The sequence below is a fragment of the Aquarana catesbeiana genome, linkage group LG10, assembly GCF_042186555.1.
Source record: "Aquarana catesbeiana isolate 2022-GZ linkage group LG10, ASM4218655v1, whole genome shotgun sequence".
NCBI lineage: Eukaryota > Metazoa > Chordata > Amphibia > Anura > Ranidae > Aquarana > Aquarana catesbeiana.
Genome location: NC_133333.1, coordinates 3,551,077 through 3,570,564, shown reverse-complemented (window position 1 = coordinate 3,570,564; position 19,488 = coordinate 3,551,077). Strand labels below are relative to the sequence as shown.

Sequence of the window (19,488 nt, the reverse complement as noted above, 5' to 3'; positions counted from 1 at the left end):
TGTATCTTATACTATACTTTATATATTGTATACTATACTATACTGTATATATTGTAGCTGAGTGGCACTTAATAGTGGGAATAAACACACAAATTCGGGATGATATTTGGGGTCCCTTTTCTCGCTCCCCGTGTTTTACGCGTTCTAGGGAGCGGTGCGCTGCGTATCCTATGGAGGGACTCCGCCCACAACTGTCATCTGCATAGAGAGTAGATGTGACCACATGCACAAAGCCCATCCCTGTAATATTGGGGATCACTTTATTGTGCAGATGTTGGGGCCCCTTTATAAGGGTCACACAGGGTGTAGTCAGGGCCCCGGAGAGGCGGCGAGGGGTTAATGTCTGAGTGTGCTCAGTGACATCACAATGACCTTTAATCTGTAATAATAGACTGGAGGGATCTGAGTGCAGCCAGAGGAGGCAGAGTCTCCATACAGAGCCAGGCCATGGGGCTCTTCTCCTACTCGGCCTCCTTCCTCCCCGGGCTGCCCTGGGGCAGTGTGGACTCTCTTCTACAAGGTGAGATGACCCGTTAACTAACCCGCCCACAAATAGTCCTCACCAACCCAGAACTAGTCTTCACCGACACAGAACTAGTCATCACGGACCCAGAACTAGTCATCACCAACCCAGAACTAGTCCTTACTTCCCAGAACTAGTCCTCACCAACCTAGAACTAGTCCTTACTACCCAGAACTAGTCCTCACCAACCCAGAACTAGTCCTTACTACCCAAAACTAGTCCTCACTAACCCAGAACTAGTCCTCACCAACCTAGAACTAGTCCTTACTACCCAAAACTAGTCCTCACTAACCCAGAACTAGTCCTCACCAACCTAGAACTAGTCCTTACTACCCAGAACTAGTCCTCACCAACCCAGAACTAGTCCTTACTACCCAAAACTAGTCCTCACTAACCCAGAACTAGTCCTCACCAACCCAGAACTAGTCCTTACTACCCAAAACTAGTCCTCACTAACCCAGAACTAGTCCTCACCAACCCAGAACTAATCCTTACTACCCAAAATTAGTCCTCACCGACCCAGAACTAGTCTTTACTATCCATAACTAGTCCTCACTACCCAGAACTAGTCGTCACAGACTCAGAACTAGTCCATACTACCTGAACTAGTCCTACTCCTAACTAACCCAAAACTAGTCCTTACTACCCTGCATATGACTGTTGTCCCTGTATATGTGCAAAGTCCAGAAATCAGGATAGAGATGGGGAGTATCACCGCTCCAGGAGGATCAACCAAAAGTAAATCTCTTCACCAGTTAAGAAGCCACAGGTGCTGGCAATGCATATAGCAAATAGACAGGAAGTAGTTCTGGACAGCCGCACTCCGAAAAAAATATATGTCTTTTATTCTAAAACTACAAACAAAAATACATGCAACAAAAACTGATGCGTTTCACATTATATATAGTGCTTAATCATAGCTATGACTAAGCACTATATATAGTGTGAAACGTGTCAGATTTTGTTCTGCTGTGGCATGTATTTTTGTTTGTAGTTTTTGAATAAAAGGCATAATTTTTTTTCGGACTGCGGCTGTCCAGAACTACTTCCTATCTAGTCCCTGTATATGACTGTAATCCCTTTATATAGCTTTAGTCCCTGTATATAGCTGTAATCCCTGTATATGTTTGTAGTCCCTGTATATATCTGTAGTCCCTGTATATGACTGTAATCCCTTTATATAGCTGTAGTCCCTGTATATGTTTGTAGTCCCTGTATATGACTGTAATCCCTGTATATGTTTGTAGTCCCTGTATATCACTGTAGTCCCTGTATATGTTTTTAGTCCCTGTATAGGACTGTAATCCATGTATATAGCTGTAGTCCCTGTATATAGCTGTAGTCCCTGTATATGACTGTAGTCCCTGTATATAGCTGTAGTCCCTGTATATGACTGTAGTCCCTGTATATAGCTGTAGTCCCTGTATATGACTGTAGTCCCTGTATATAGCTGTAGTCCCTGTATATGGCTGGGACATGGTGGGATGGGGGTCTGGTATGGATGTGGGGGGGTCATGCTAGGATGGGGGTCTGGTATGGATGGGGGGTTTATGCTGGGATGGGGGTCTGGTATGGATGGGGGGTCATGCTGGGATGGGGGTCTGGTATGGATGGGGGGTCATGCTAGGATGGGGGTCTGGTATGGATGGGGGGTCATGCTGGGATGGGGGTCTGGTATGGATGGGGGGTCATGCTAGGATGGGGGTCTGGTATGGATGGGGGGGTTCATGCTGGGATGGGGGTCTGGTATGGATGGGTGGGGGGTTCATGCTGGGATGGGGGTCTGGTATGAATGGGGGGGTTTATGCTGGGATGGGGGTGTGGTATGGATGTGGGGGGGGGGTCATGCTGGGATGTGGGTATGGTATGGATGGGGGGGTTCATGCTGGGATGGGGGTCTGGTATGAATGGGGGGTCATGCTAGGATGGGGGTCTGGTATGGATGGGGGGTCATGCTGGGATGGGGGTCTGGTATGGATGGGGGGTCATGCTGGGATGGGGGTCTGGTATGGATGGGGGGTCATGCTGGGATGGGGGTCTGGTATAGATGGGGGGGTCATGCTGGGATGGGGTCTGGTATGGATGGAGGGGTTCATGCTGGGATGGGGGTCTGGTATGGATGAGGGGGGTCATGCTGGGATGGGGGTCTGGTATGGATGAGGGGGGTCATGCTGGGATGGGGGTCTGGTATGGATGAGGGGGGGTCATGCTGGGATGGGGGTCTGGTATAGATGAGGGGGGTCATGCTGGGATGGGGGTCTGGTATGGATGAGGGGGGTCATGCTGGGATGGGGGTCTGGTATGGATGAGGGGGGGTCATGCTGGGATGGGGGTCTGGTATGGATGGGGGGTCATGCTGGGATGGGGGTCTGGTATGGATGGGGGGTCATGCTGGGATGGGGGTCTGGTATGGATGGGGGGTCATGCTAGGATGGGGGTCTGGTATGGATGGGGGGGTTCATGCTGGGATGGGGGTCTGGTATGGATGGGTGGGGGGTTCATGCTGGGATGGGGGTCTGGTATGAATGGGGGGGTTTATGCTGGGATGGGGGTGTGGTATGGATGTGGGGGGGGTCATGCTGGGATGTGGGTATGGTATGGATGGGGGGGTTCATGCTGGGATGGGGGTCTGGTATGAATGGGGGGTCATGCTAGGATGGGGGTCTGGTATGGATGGGGGGTCATGCTGGGATGGGGGTCTGGTATGGATGGGGGGTCATGCTGGGATGGGGGTCTGGTATGGATGGGGGGTCATGCTGGGATGGGGGTCTGGTATAGATGGGGGGGTCATGCTGGGATGGGGTCTGGTATGGATGGAGGGGTTCATGCTGGGATGGGGGTCTGGTATGGATGAGGGGGGTCATGCTGGGATGGGGGTCTGGTATGGATGAGGGGGGTCATGCTGGGATGGGGGTCTGGTATGGATGAGGGGGGGTCATGCTGGGATGGGGGTCTGGTATAGATGAGGGGGGTCATGCTGGGATGGGGGTCTGGTATGGATGGGGGGTCATGCTGGGATGGGGGTCTGGTATGGATGAGGGTGGTCATGCTGGGATGGGGGTCTGGTATGGATGGGGGGTCATGCTGGGATGGGGGTCTGGTATGGATGGGGGGTCATGCTGGGATGGGGGTGTGGTATGGATGGGGGGGTTCATGCTGGGATGGGGGTGTGGTATGGATGGGGGGGTCCTGCTGGGATGGGGGTCTGGTATGGATGGGGGGGTCATGCTGGGATGGGGGTCTGGTATGGATGGGGGGGTCATGCTGGGATGGGGGTGTGGTATGGATGGGGGGGGTCATGCTGGGATGGGGGTCTGGTATGGATGGGGGGGTCATGCTGGGATGGGGGTCTGGTATGGATGAGGGGGGTCATGCTGGGATGGGGGTCTGGTATAGATGAGGGGGGTCATGCTGGGATGGGGGTCTGGTATGGATGAGGGGGGTCATGCTGGGATGGGGATCTGGTATGGATGAGGGGGGTCATGCTGGGATGGGGGTCTGGTATGGATGGGGGGGTCATGCTGGGATGGGGTCTGGTATGGATGGAGGGGTTCATGCTGGGATGGGGGTCTGGTATGGATGAGGGGGGTCATGCTGGGATGGGGGTCTGGTATGGATGGAGGGGTTCATGCTGGGATGGGGGTCTGGTATGGATGAGGGTGGTCATGCTGGGATGGGGGTCTGGTATGGATGGGGGGTCATGCTGGGATGGGGGTCTGGTATGAATGTGGGGGGGGGTCATGCTGGGATGTGGGTATGGTATGGATGTGGGGGAGTCATGCTGGGATGGGGTCTGGTATGGATGGAGGGGTTCATGCTGGGATGGGGGTCTGGTATGGATGAGGGGGGTCATGCTGGGATGGGGGTCTGGTATGGATGGAGGGGTTCATGCTGGGATGGGGGTCTGGTATGGATGAGGGTGGTCATGCTGGGATGGGGGTGTGGTATGGATGGGGGGTCATGCTGGGATGTGGGTATGGTATGGATGGGGGGTCATGCTGGGATGGGGGTCTGGTATAGATGAGGGGGGTCATGCTGGGATGTGGGTATGGTATGGATGGGGGTTCATGCTGGGATGGGGGTCTGGTATGGATGAGGGGGGTCATGCTGGGATGGGGGTCTGGTATGGATGGAGGGGTTCATGCTGGGATGGGGGTCTGGTATGGATGAGGGTGGTCATGCTGGGATGGGGGTGTGGTATGGATGGGGGGTCATGCTGGGATGTGGGTATGGTATGGATGGGGGGTCATGCTGGGATGGGGGTCTGGTATAGATGAGGGGGGTCATGCTGGGATGTGGGTATGGTATGGATGGGGGTTCATGCTGGGATGGGGGTCTGGTATGGAATTTTTAGGGCCCATACCAGGCTCCCATCAAGGAAAAGGTCTGCTATGTATTTTTAGGGGTACCCCGCACTTTCTTTGCAGTCCCCCCATTAAACCTATGGGGGGGTCTCATCCAGGATAAGGCTCCATTCATACCCGAGTAGTTTGTAATCGCTTATCAGAATTGCAGCAAAACACAAGGCACGTTTGTGATAACATTATTTCTTAATAGCACCCCAAGAGCAGTGTGATTTTGCTGCAATTGTAGTGCAACGAAACGCACAAAAATGGCGGCAAAAAGATGGTTTTCTTCAGCAGGGACAGGGAAGCTGGTCAGAGTTGATGGGAAGATGGATGGAGACAAATACAGGACAATCTTAGAAGAAAACCTGTTAGAGTCTACAAAAGACTTGAGACCGGGGCGGAGGTTCACCTTCCAGCAGGACAACGACCCGAAACATCCAGCCAGAGCTACAATGGAATGGTTTAGATCAAAGCATATTCATGTGTTAGAATGGCCCAGTCACAGTCCAGACCTAAATCACATTGAGAATCTGTGGCAAGACCTGAAAATTGCTGTTCACAGACGCTCTCCTTCCAATCTGACAGAGCTTGAGATATTTTACAAAGAAGAATGAGCAGAAATGTCCTCTCTAGATGTGCAAAGCTGGTAGAGACACCCCCAAAAAGACTTGTAGAGAAAGGGGGTTCTACAAAGTATTGACTCCGGGGGGCGCCATACAAATCCCCCCCCCACACTTTTCATATATTTATTTGTATCATTTATCATTTTCCTTCCACTTCACAATTATGTGACACTTTGTGTTGGTCTATCACATAAAATACCAATAAAATACATTTATGTTTTTGGTTGTAACAAAATGTGGAGAATCTCAAGGGGTATGAATACTTTTTCCAGGCACTGTATACCCAGGCAAGTGTAAAAGTTGCTTTGTGTACATTCAGCCTGTCTGCAGTCTGCGCTGTGACTGCAGACCAGGACTGATCCTGAGGAAGTCACCTTGTTCTGTAGTGATTGTCCTCGCACTCTGAGATGGTCTTCTGTCTTCCAGGTGTGGTCGGGGCGTGTGCCGTCTCCGTCCTCTACAATCTCATGCGGGTTTATCTCTACATCAAATGTCTCAAGTAAGTCCTTTTCATCTGCTGTGTCCTATATCAGTAACTGCCATTCATAACCACTGCCCGGGGACTGGTACTACAACCCGGGGACTGGTACTACAACCCGGGGACTGGTACCTACAACCGGGGACTGGTACTACAACCCAGGGACTGGTACCTACAACCCGGGGACTGGTACTACAACCTGGGGACTGGTACCTACAACCCGGGGACTGCTACTACAACCCGGGGAGGTACTACAACCCGGGGACTGGTACTACAACCCAGGGACTGGTACTACAACCCGGGGACTGGTACCTACAACCCGGGGACTGCTACTACAACCCGGGGAGGTACTACAACCCGGGGACTGGTACTACAACCCGGGGACTGGTACCTACAACCCGGGGACTGGTACCTACAACCGGGGACTGGTACCTACAACCGGGGACTGGTACTACAACCTGGGGACTGGTACCTACAACCGGGGACTGGTACTACAACCCAGGGACTGGTACTACAACCCGGGGACTGGTACCTACAACCCGGGGACTGGTACTACAACCTGGGGACTGATACTACAACCCGGGGACCCGAGGACTGATACTACAACCCGGGGACTGGTACTACAACCCGGGGACCCGAGGACTGATACTACAACCCGGGGACTGGTACCTACAACCCGGGGACTGGTACCTACAACCCGGGGACTGGTACTACAACCTGGGGACTGGTACTACAACCCAGGGACTGGTACTACAACCCGGGGACTGGTACTACAACCCGGGGAATGCTACTACAACCCAGGGACTGGTACCTACAACCCGGGGACTGGTACTACAACCCAGGGACTGCTACTACAACCCAGGGACTGATACTACAACCCGGGGACTGATACTACAACCTGGGGACAGCTACTACAACCCGGGGACTGATAACCACAACCCGGGGACTGATACCTACAACCCGGGGACTGGTACTACAACCCAGGGACTGATACTACAACCCGGGGACTGGTACTACAACCCGGGGACTGATACTACAACCTGGGGACTGCTACTACAACCTGGGGACTGGTACTACAACCCGGGGACTGATAACCACAACCCGGGGACTGATACCTACAACCCGGGGACTGGTACTACAACCTGGGGACTGATACTACAACCTGGGGACTGGTACTACAACCCGGGGACTGGTACTACAACCTGGGGACTGGTACTACAACCTGGGGACTGATACCTACAACCCGGGGACTGATACTACAACCTGGGGACTGGTACTACAACCAGGGGACTGATACCTACAACCCGGGGACTGGTACTACAACCTGGGGACTGGCACTACAACCAGGGGACTGATACTACAACCCGGGGACTGGTACTACAACCCGGGGACTGCTACTACAACCCGGGGACTGGTACCTACAATCTGGGGACTGGTACTACAACCCGGGGACTGGTACTACAACCCGGGGACTGCTACTACAACCCGGGGACTGGTACCTACAATCTGGGGACTGGTACTACAACCCGGGGACTGGTACCTACAACCCGGGGACTGATACCTACAACCCGGGGACTGGTACTACAAACCGAGGACTGATACCTACAACCCGGGGACTGGTACTACAACCCGGGGACTGATACTACAACCCGGGGACTGGTACTACAACCCGGGGACTGATACTACAACCCGGGGACTGGTACTACAAACCGAGGACTGATACCTACAACCCGGGGACTGATACTACAACCCGGGGACTGGTACCTACAACCTGGGGACTGGTACTACAACCCGGGGACTGGTACTACAACCCGGGGACTGGTACTACAACCCAGGGATTGGTACCTACAACCCGGGGACTGATACTACAACCCGGGGACTAGTACTACAACCCGGGGACTGGTACCTACTACCTGGGGACTGGTACTACAACCCGGGGACTGGTACTACAACCCGGGGACTGGTACTACAACCCGGGGACTGGTACTACAACCCGGAGACAGGTACCTACAACCCGGGGACTGATACCTACAACCCGGGGACTGGTACCACTACCTACAACCCGGGGACTGATACCTACAACCTGGGGACTGGTACTACAAACCGAGGGCTGATACCTACAACCCGGGGACTGATACCTACAACCCGGGGACTGATACTACAACCTGGGGACTGGTACTACAAACCGAGGGCTGATACCTACAACCCGGGGACTGGTACTGCAAACCGAGGACTGGTACCTACAACCCGGGGACTGATACTACAACCTGGGGACTGGTACTACAAACCGAGGGCTGATACCTACAACCTGGGGACTGATACCTACAACCCGGGGACTGGTACCTACAACCCGGGGACTGATACTACAACCCGGGGACTGGTACTTCAACCCGGGGACTGGTACCTACAACCTGGGGACTGGTACTACAACCCGGGGACTGGTACTACAACCCGGGGATTGGTACCTACAACTCGGGGACTGGTACTACAAACCGAGGACTGATACCTACAACCTGGGGACTGGTACCTACAACCCGGGGACTGGTACCTACAACCCGGGGACTGGTACCTACAACCCGGGGACTGATACCTACAACCCGGGGACTGGTACTACAAACCGAGGACTGATACCTACAACCCGGGGACTGATACTACAACCCGGGGACTGATACCTACAACCCCTCCCCCCATACTTTACACTACAAAAGGAATACAAAGACCTGAGGGATTTGGCGTAAAAATTGGAAAAAATGAAGCGTCAGGACGAATGTAAAACGATGGTTCCCCCCACTAGATGTACAAATCCATGCACAACGCGACAAATGCACAAAACTAAACTCAGCCATAGGGAAGTCCCTACTGTACCTGATGTCCATCACCCCGAGGAGGACTGAGCACTGCAGCGTCCGGTATTCCATCCAGGAGTAGGGTTGTCACCTATCCAGGATTCACCCGGACAGTCTGAGTTTTGAATCATGTGTCCGGGATTCAGGCAGACTGAAACCCGGACACATTTTTCAGACTGGGCTGTGACTCCCCAAGTAACCAAGAGACAGTCACACACACATTTATTGCATTCTGGGAGCTGCAGGCAGCGGTCTGGGGGCAGGTTTGGCATCACTGGGGGGGGGGGGCAGGGAGATTATGGTAGCAAGAGAAATTTGGCCACACCCACAGTTCGCTGTGGCAAGTTATGCGCACCGCATTACTACTCTCCTTGGGCCAACCAAAGGTGTCACAGACCGCTAAAGTGTTCGGGTTTGGCTTGAAGAAAAGGTGGCAAACCCTTTCCAGGAGTCGGGATGCTCAGGGCTCCTTGGGCGGGCCGAACACCGGTGGCTGGGGGGGTGACGTCAGCGGTGGGTGGCGGGAAAACTTGGCATGACGTCATCTGCAATCAATGCAGCATCACAAACGGCTGCATCAGTTTCATTCCGGGACACTATTGTTCCAGAATGAAGGTGCCTGGGACCCAGGAAAGACCTGGCAAATGAGGGACTGTCCCAGGCAATGCGGGACTGTCCCGGGCAACCCGGGACACGTGGTCACCCTATGTGAAACAGGCCTTTCAATTGTATGGAAGTAGACTAGGCCCCCCTGCAGATGGTGCCCCCCCCCCCCGTACATGAAGGATGAGCCCCATGGGAGCAGATAGAGTCCATCGTTTATGAAACATTTAGAGCTGCAATCTGATTGGCTGCTGTGATAAATAATGATGGTTTCTCTCCCACAGTGATCCAGAGAGAGAGAAGAAAGCGCCGCGGCTCGGATCTCAGTCCCGCCTTCGTGGTCTGCTCCACCTGGTGCTGCTCAGCGTCATCTACGCCCTGCTGGGGCCCCGGGTGGGAGCTCTGGTGGTCCTGGAATTCTCTCTGCGCGCCGTCTCCATGATCCTGTCCATGCAGAAGGTCCATATTGGTATAGAGGGGCCATGTTTGTGGGTGGAGTGTATATATATATATGTGTGTGTGTGTATGTGGACGGGGTAGATATATGTAGGGGGTGAATATTTAGGTGGGTGGGGTATACATATTTGGCGAGTGAATATGTATGTTAATATGGGTGGGGTATACATATTTAGGGGGGTCAATGTGTATGTGGGCGGGGTTTACATAAGTAGGTGGGTGGATATTTATGTGAATATGGGTGGGTTATACATATTTAGGGGGGTCAATGTGGGTGGGGTTTACATAGTGGTGAAAATATATATATATAAGTAGTGCTTACCCCCCCGAAGGAACCGCTTTATTCAGGTCCCCTGTTTCCAGATCCTGCGACTCTACAAGCAGCGCCACTCTCCCTGACACACCCAGGCTGATCAGAGGATATTTATTGTAATAGTAATAGTATATATATATATATATATATATATATATATATATATATATATATGCAGCAACCAGAGAAAAGGAAATGCCAACAACCCCTCAAACAAATATATAAAACAGTGGCCAACAGGATATACAGTTGGCAAGCAAATATATAAACAGTGCCAATTAGGGTATACAGCTGAGAACAAGCCAATGGTCCAGAGAATGAACCCTAAACTCTATACTAGGGTTGATCCTGCCTAAGGGACAAAGTTACAATAATAGTCTGCTGGCCAGCACATTGGGGCCCTGTCACAGAACGTCCCACACTCCGCTTGAGTGCTTCCGTCAGTATACCGCTTCCTAAGTTCTGGAACACGAGTCCAATGGATCTAGCTATAGGAACCCCCAAGAACTAGACAACACCAGTCTTGGAGTACATCAGAACTAACGCTTTATTTGACATCTCACACAAATTTATACACCAGGATGACTCAAAGCTAACCTAATTAACATGAGCTAATTTACTATTAAATTTACCCAGACCAGAGGACTCAGAGACATGACCTGTAGGACAGACTTGTGGGCACCGAGCTTCACACAGTAGTATAAACACAATAGCTGGAGCTAATTACAATTAACAATACAAACAACAATCTCCCCCCTCCTCAGCCTAGTCATCAACAGTTCGTCTCCTAGCCAGTCCTGGAAGCCAATGTGATCAGCTCACTCAATTAACAGGTTGAGTTCAGAATCAACCAAACCAATAATAGTCTCTACATACATCCTGGGAGATATTGTGGACAAATATTACTGTCCCATTTTAAGTAGTCCAAAATATATTTTCTCACTCACCCTGTGCCAGGATGGCACAGGGTGACTTAGACATTAGATGTATTCTGAGTTCCACGGGCCGTCCCGTCACATCTCTCCCCTTTCGGCAGAAGTCTAACACAGGAGGAGACTCCAGACGGGTTGACTCCGAAGTTAGTAAGTAGTTCCAGTCCTCTAATGCCTGTACCCACACAGTACCCCAAATAAATTGTTCCAAACAAAGCATTACTCACCCAGCCAACCTCTGCCTCTCTCAGAGAACATATCTGCCGCTGGGGAGAGGCCTGGACTGACCCTTCTCCCTGGAGTCCTTTCTGCCGCTGGAGAGAAGACAGGGTGTCTGGGCTCACTCTGTCATGCTGTTGGGGATCGGGGCCCACTGCCCAGCATCCCTGGGGTATACAGGTGGAGACTGAAGTCCCATCCACCTTCACAGGAAATCCATCCTCTGTTAGTTGAGGGCAGAGTCCAGCAGTCCTCGGCCCTGTTGCCAGCCCTTCTGCTGGAGACCCCACACCATCTGTTCCAGCTAACAGTTGGGGCAGGAGGCTGGCTTCCTCCACTCCCAAACTGTGTAGCTGCCATTGGGGAGGTGAGCCGGCTGCTTCCTTTTCCATTCCCTCATCTGGTTGCTTGGACGACATGTCTATGGTACTGTCTCCCAGGTGCACTGATCTTTGCTGGGGAGGGAGGGAAGGCCGCTTCCTCCACCCTGGCCAACTGTTGGGGAGGGACAACACACACCTCCTCTCCCTTCTCCCCCTGTATCTGCTGCTGGGAAGTGATTGCCTTCTCACCCTGGGCCTCCGAAACTGCCACAGGTGTGGGGCAGAAGTCTTGGACCCTCTGTCCAGTTGCCAGATCTTCAGCTGGAGAAGTTTGTTGTAACTCCACAGATACTGCTGTTGGTGCTGGGCAGAGCACAGTGAAGTTTAGCCCTAATACCAGCTCTTCTGCTGGAGGCTCATCAGGTTGTTCTTCCTCAGCAGAAAAGTCTATTAAATCCCATGTCTCTGCAACTGATGTCTGGGGATAGAGGTTCACCATCTCCTGTCCATGGAACCCAGAAGATGCTATCATTTCTGGGCAGAGGTTAGCAGAGCTCTGCCCTGTTGTCAGCACTTCAGGTTTGGGGACGGCAATCTTCAGATTTTCCACTGCCGATTCTCTGGCATGGTGCTGAACGTGTTCTAGCAGTTTCCTGTATGCCCTTTCCAGATGCTGTTCCTTCCTTAGCAAATGGTCCAGATCAGGTTTGAGCTCTGAGACCCCTGCAAGACCGAGCATAGCCTCTCTATATTCTCTCAGGTCCTCAAGGTCAGGTTCCCCTTCATCACCAAACATAAAATGATCTGTAAGGCTCTCCCACAGCAATCCAGGGCCTCCAAAGTCATATCCCTCCGGAGAGCATTCTGTTGTCTCCCCTAAATATCCCTCCTCTACGTGCCATTGCAGAGCCCGATTATGATTGTCCAGCTCTATCTCCTGCTGGACCAGCCTGTCCAACTCAGTCACCCATTGCTCCTGGGGCCGCTCTCCCAGGAATGCCATCCGCAATGCCCGTTGGTCACTGGCCCGTTGCTCTTGGGTTGGAAAGCACTTGCCCTGTTTTATACCAGCGAGCTGAAGGGCTCCAATCCAGAGCTCCACCCGAATCAGCTGCCTGAGCTCCAGGTATTCATCCTCAGACACCGTTCTGGTTTATGTTGAAAGGATGATCCACAGCAGCCCCGGGAACTCTGATGCCAGGTCCATATCTCCGCTGGGGTGACTGACATCTGCTATGCTGATCTTGGATCCAGTTGGAGGTTTGGATGTCCCAGACTGCAGGAAGCTTTCCCGCAGCTTGCCACCAATGTCACGGAACGTCCCTCACTCCGCTTGAGTGCTTCCGTCATATACCGCTTCCTAAGTTCTGGAACACGAGTCCAATGGATCTGGCTATAGAAACCCCAAGAACTAGACAACACCAGTCTTGGAGTACATCAGGACTAACTCTTTATTTGAGATCTCCAACAAATTTATACAACAGGATGACTCAAAGCTAACCTAATTAACATGAGCTAATTTACTATTAAATTTACCCAGACCAGATGACTCAGAGACATGACCTGTAGGACACAGACTTGTGGGCACTGAGCTTCACACAGTAGTATAAACACAATAGCTGGAGCTAATTACAATTAACAATACAAACAACAATCTCCCCCCTCCTCAGCCTATTCATCAACAGTTCGTCTCCTAGCCAGTCCTGGAGGCCAATGTGATCAGCTCACTCAATTAACAGGTTGAGTTCAGAATCAACCAAACCAAGAATAGTCTCTACATACATCCTGGGAGATATTGTGGACAAATATTACTGTCCCATTTTAAGTAGTCCAAGATATATTTTCTCACTCACCCTGTGCCAGGATAGCACAGGGTGACTTAGACATAAGATGTATTCTGAGTTCCATGGGCCCTCCCGTCACAGGCCCAGTCCCAGCATTGAAGTTCCTCCCAACCAGATATAGGTGTCTGCACTGTGTCCCAAGCAAATAATATTGTTCCTCTTTAATGGGGTGCAGTAGGGTTTGTCCAGTGGCCTCTCACCAACTCCTGGGGTGACAGCTGGCTTCCCTCTGTACTACTTCGGTAGCTCAGTGAAGTCAACAGAAGCGGCGTTCTCCCCGGTGATCAGGTGGCAGCATCAGTGCTCTAATATACCATGAGGTGTCTGCTACTATTTTTATATGTGGACGGGGTATATATGTGTAGGGGGTGAATATTTTTACACAGTATCTCACATAAGTAAGTACACCCCTCAGTCACATTTGTGTAAATCTTTTCTTCTATCTTTTCATGTGACAACACTGAAGAAATGACACTTTGTCTACAATGTAAAGTAGTGAGTGTACAGCTTGTATAACAGTGTAAATTTGCTGTCCCCTCAAAATAACTCAACACACAGCCATTAATGTCTAAACCGCTGGCAACAAAAGTCAGTACACCCCTAAGTGAAAATGTCCAAATTGGGCCCAATTAGCCATTTTCCCTCCTCGGTGTCATGTGACTCTTTAGTGTTACAAGGTCTCAGGTGTGAATGGGGAGCAGGTGTGTTAAATTTGGTGTTATCGCTCTCACTCTCTCATACTGGTCACTGGAAGTACAACATGGCACCTCATGGCAAAGAACTCTCTGAGGATCTGAAAAAAAAGAATTGTTGCTCTACATAAAGATGGCCTAGGCTATAAGAAGATTGCCAAGACCCTGAAACTGAGATTTACAAACATGTAACTGAGGGGTGTACTTACTTTTGTCAGATACTGTGTATGTAGGTGATGACATGTGACTTACCTGTGTCCCTCCCTCCTCAGGGCTCCCAAGGTTCGCAGCTCTTCCTCCTCTGCCAGTTCTCGCTGGGTTGTGGCATCGCCTGCAGTCTGGACTACCTGCACGAAGGGGCTCCGCACCGGACCTGGAACCTGGTGCTGGCCGCCGGTCTCTCCGCCCTGATCGTGTGGCAGTCGCGGCGGATGTGCCGCCACGTTGGGGAGATGTACCAGCTGCACAGCAGCGAGCGTTACTGCGGGGTGTGCCTGAGTCTCCTGGCATGCTGGCATGACATGCCAGTGTTCCTGTGCCGGGCGCTGAAGGTGGCCTTCCTGGTGTCGGATTTGGCGGCGGTCGCCGTGATCAACCGAGATTTCCTGACGACGTCGGAGGCCGTCCGGTTCTGGACCCCGCTGACCATCTGCTACACCCTGCTGGTCATCTATATGCAAGGTGAGCCCCAATGTGGGCAGGTGAAGACCGCCACAGGGGGAAGGGGTGCAGATATAATGAGCTACACCGAGAATTCAGAGGACATGGGGGCCACAGGTGTGCAGATCAGGGGCCACAGATGAGCAGATCGGGGGCCACAGCTTTATCCACCAACTCAGGACACGTGAAATCTGCCAGCATGCTGGAAAACTGTATATACAGTAGCCTTACAGAACAGACAGTCCGCTGCTTAACTGCAGACAGGAAACTTTATTCAAGGAAAAGACATAGAGCATACCATAGATACAGCTACTCATTTATAAACACTGCCATCTACTGGTTGGAAAATGTATCTCTGCTAAATACTGATGTTCAGTAGTTGTTGCACAAAATATAATTCTGTATTCCAACAAAAACTACAACCTGAACCACAGATCCTGATTTGTAGACACCTGTGTGCCCACCAACAACCCAGATACCCCCCCTACTCACCCTACCCTGTATGTGAGCATATGCAGCTGGTAGGGTTGCCACCTTTTCTTTAAGCCAAACCCGAACACTTTTGCAGCACAGGGCAATTTTAATTTTTTTTTTTGCTGTAAACACTATAGGATTATAAAAGACCTGGGATACATTTGGGTGCCCCAAGGAGAGTAGTAATGTAGCGCACAGAGCGCGCTTTGGCACACAGTAAGTGTGGCCTTCAGTTAAACCGGCCCCTAAGCAGCTGCCCGCAGCTCCCGGACGGCAACAGATTTGTGTGTGACTATCTCGGTTACTTGGGGAGCCACAGCCTGGTCTGAATAATGTGTCCGGGTTTCAGGTGGACTGGAACCCGGACACATGATTCAAAACCCGAACTGTCCGGGTGAATCCTGGACAGGTGGCAACCCTAGCAGTTGGACTGTGAGGACCTGTATTGTATGTGAGGATATATACCTGTCCTACATCGTTATATCAGTATGTGAGTATATACCTCTGCTCTGTAGAAGAGTATAGACTCAGACTTTGTATTTTGCAGAGGAGCAGCACCAGCACCCCACAGAGCAGATGGCGTTCCAGACGGTCTGTGTCCGGATGGGGGGTCTCCTGATCCTGATGATGACGGTGGGGCGATGGGCGGACATTCTGCACATTTTCTTGTCTCTGATTGGAGAGATCTGGTGTCTGATGTACGCCGGGATGATGCTGGAAATTTGCAGAGAGGAGGTGAGATGATCATTACACCCCAATGATAGCTGTGCAATATGTCATGTGATCAGAGTAGGGGGGTGTACATAGGATTTGGGGGGTGTACATAAGATTTGGGGGTACATAGGATTTTGGGTGTTGTACATAGGATTTGGGGGGTGTATATATGATTTGGGGGGGTGTACATAGGATTGTAGGGGTGTGCATAGGATTTGGGGGGGTGTACATAGGATTGTGGGGGTGTACATAGGATTTGGGGGTTGTACATAGGATTGTGGGGGTGTACATAGGATTTGGGGGGGTGTACATAGGATTGTGGGGGTGTACATAGGATTTGAGGGGGGTGTACATAAGATGTGGGGGGTACACAGGATTTGGGGGGTGTACATAGGATTTGGGGGGGTGTACATAGGATTGTGGGGGTGTACATAAGATTTGGGGGTTGTACATAGGATTTGGGGGTTGTACATAGGATTGTGGGGTGTACATAGGATTTGGGGGGTGTACATAGGATTTGGGGGGGTGTACATAGGATTTTGGGGTGTGCATAGGATTTGGTGGGTGTACATAGGATTTGGGGGGTGTACATAGGATTTGGTGGGTGTACATAGGATTGTGGGGGTGTTTATATGATTTGGGGGTGTACATAGGATTTGGTGAGTGTACATAGGATTTGGGGGGTGTACATAGGATTGTGGGGTGTATATAGGATTTGGGGGGTGTACATAGGATTTGGGGGGGTGTACATAGGATTTTGGGGTGTGCATAGGATTTGGTGGGTGTACATAGGATTTGGGGGGTGTACATAGGATTTGGTGAGTGTACATAGGATTTGGGGGGTGTACATAGGATTGTGGGGTGTATATAGGATTTGGGGGGTGTACATAGGATTTGGGGGATGTACATAGGATTTGGGGGATGTACATAGGATTGTGGGGGTGTATATAGGATTTGGGGGGTGTACATAGGATTGTGGGGGTGTACATAGGATTGTGGGGGTGTACATAGGATTTGAGGGGGGTGTACATAAGATTTGGGGGGTGTACATAGGATTTGGGGGGTGTACATAGGATTTGGGGGGGTACATAGGATTGTGGGGGTGTACATAGGATTTGAGGGGGGTGTACATAGGATTTGGGGGGTGTACATAGGATTGTGGGGGTGTACATAGGATTTGGGGGGGGGTGTACATAGGATTGCGGGGTGTGCATAGAATTTGGTGGGTGTACATAGGATTTGAGGGGGTGTACATAGGATTTGTGGGTACATAGGATTGTGGGGGTGTACATAGGATTTGAGGGGGGTGTACATAAGATGTGGGGGGTACACAGGATTTGGGGGGTGTACATAGGATTTGGGGGGTGTACATAGGATTGTGGGGGTGTACATAGGATTGTGGGGGTGTACATAGCATTTGGGGGGGTGTACGTAGTATTTGGGGGTACATAGGATTGTGGGGGTGTACATAGCATTTGGGGGGGGGTGTATGTAGTATTTGGGGGGTACATAGGATTGTGGGGGTATACATAGGATTTGAGGGGTCCCCAAAGAAAGTAATAATGTGTTGATGTAGTGACTGGTGGATGTGGAAAAATAGTGCAAACAGTGGGAGGGGCTTAGAAGGGTTAAACACATAGAGTGCAGAGGTCAGGAGTGACTAGGTGGAAATTTTCAGCTGAACCCACAGAATGAATGAAATATATTTTGCTGAATATTGGGGTTCCGGCTGACCTGTGGCACTCGCCCATCCAGATTAACCAGAGCTCGTCACATATCAGCCCCGCTGTATGTATTTATATTGATCCTCCATATTTTCTCTTTCAGGATTATGGGATCAAAGTAACCAATTCTAGTAGAGCTCCGGGCCCCAGAGACCACAGGAGACCCCTGAAGAGAGAAGCCCACCAGGAGGAGAGAGACTGACCCCATGTGCTAAGGGGCGACTGTTACATAGACATGGCGGATGTTCCTCCTATAGTGAGGATCGCTCACATATACTGTGGTGCAGTATGAGGGGAAGAGAACCTGTGATAAGTGAGATACATTTGTATGGCGGAATCTTTCCTGACCTGGTCATGGAGGATCGTCCTCTCCTTCTACATCCGCAGATTCCGGAACATTCACCCCAGAATCTCACCTCAACCCATTTCTGATATCTTAATAAAAGAGATCTGCATTGTGTGTGTTATAAATGTGGAGCGCTCCCTACTGCTACACACTGCGGATCTACTCTCATCATCCTATCAGAATACTCATCACTCTCATCATCCTATCAGAATACTCATCACTCTCATCATCCTATCAGAATACTCATCACTCTCATCATCCTATCAGAGTACTCATCACTCTCATCATCCTATCAGAATACTCATCACTCTCATCATCCTATCAGAATACTCATCACTCTCATCATCCTATCAGAATACTCATCACTCTCATCATCCTATCAGAATACTCATCACTCTCAATGTATTTGCTGATTTATCTGTTGCAGAAAGTTTTCAAGGATTTCCAGCTATAAAAGACCAACTCCAAGTATGTAAGATGTGTTGAAGGGTTAGAACCCCTGTCAGGCTGTTGCTTTCTTTGCTCTGGCAGGGAGCTTTTCCCTCACAGGGAGATTTCTCCTGATACACAGGGAATCAGCCAAAGGAAAATCTCTGCCTGGGCTCAATGCTGCAGTTAGCTGTATGAACACTAGATGTCGCCCTTCACCTGCACTTAACTCAATTTAACTCCTTCAGGATAAAAGCGACATTACTTTTCATTTTCAGCGCAATCTGCCGAAACCCACAACTCCCAACATCTGCAACCTCTGACACCCCCGACACCCGCGACCCCCGACACCTTCGACCCCCGACACCCGCGACCCCCGACACCTTCGACCCCCGACACCTTCGTCCCCCGACACCCGCGACCCCCCGACACCTTCGACCCCCGACACCCGCGACCCCCCGACACCTTCGACCCGCGACCCCCGACACCTTCAACCCCCGACACCCGCGACCCCCGACACCTTCGACCCCCGACACCCGCGACCCCCGACACCTTCGACCCCCGACACCCGCGACCCCCCGACACCTTCGACCCCCGACACCTTCGACCCCCGACACCCGCGACCCCCGACACCTTCGACCCCCGACACCCGCGACCCCCCGACACCTTCGACCCCCGACACCTTCGACCCCCGACACCCGCGACCCCCGACACCTTCGACCCCCGACACCCGCGACCCCCCGACACCTTCGACACCTTCGACCCCCGACACCTTCGACCCCCGACACCCGCGACCCCCGACACCTTCGACCCCCGACACCCGCGACCCCCCGACACCTTCGACCCGCGACCCCCGACACCTTCTACAGCCGCAACTCCCAACATCTACGACCCCTGACACCCCCGACACCCGCGACCCCCGACACCTTCGACCCCCGAC

The 19,488-nt window shown here is 51.6% G+C and overlaps 1 protein-coding gene across 1 annotated transcript; it reads left to right on the top strand.

Annotated features, from left to right (window-relative positions):
- The first annotated feature begins 389 nt into the window (after positions 1–389).
- On the top strand, positions 390–18,993 carry TMEM82 (transmembrane protein 82). Its single transcript, XM_073601492.1, has 6 exons — positions 390–520; positions 5,922–5,994; positions 9,707–9,881; positions 14,474–14,882; positions 15,883–16,070; positions 17,877–18,993. Exons 1-6 carry the CDS (start codon positions 448–450, stop codon positions 17,973–17,975), a joined length of 1,017 nt encoding a protein of 338 aa, XP_073457593.1. The 5' UTR covers positions 390–447; the 3' UTR covers positions 17,976–18,993.
- Positions 18,994–19,488: the final 495 nt, after the last annotated feature.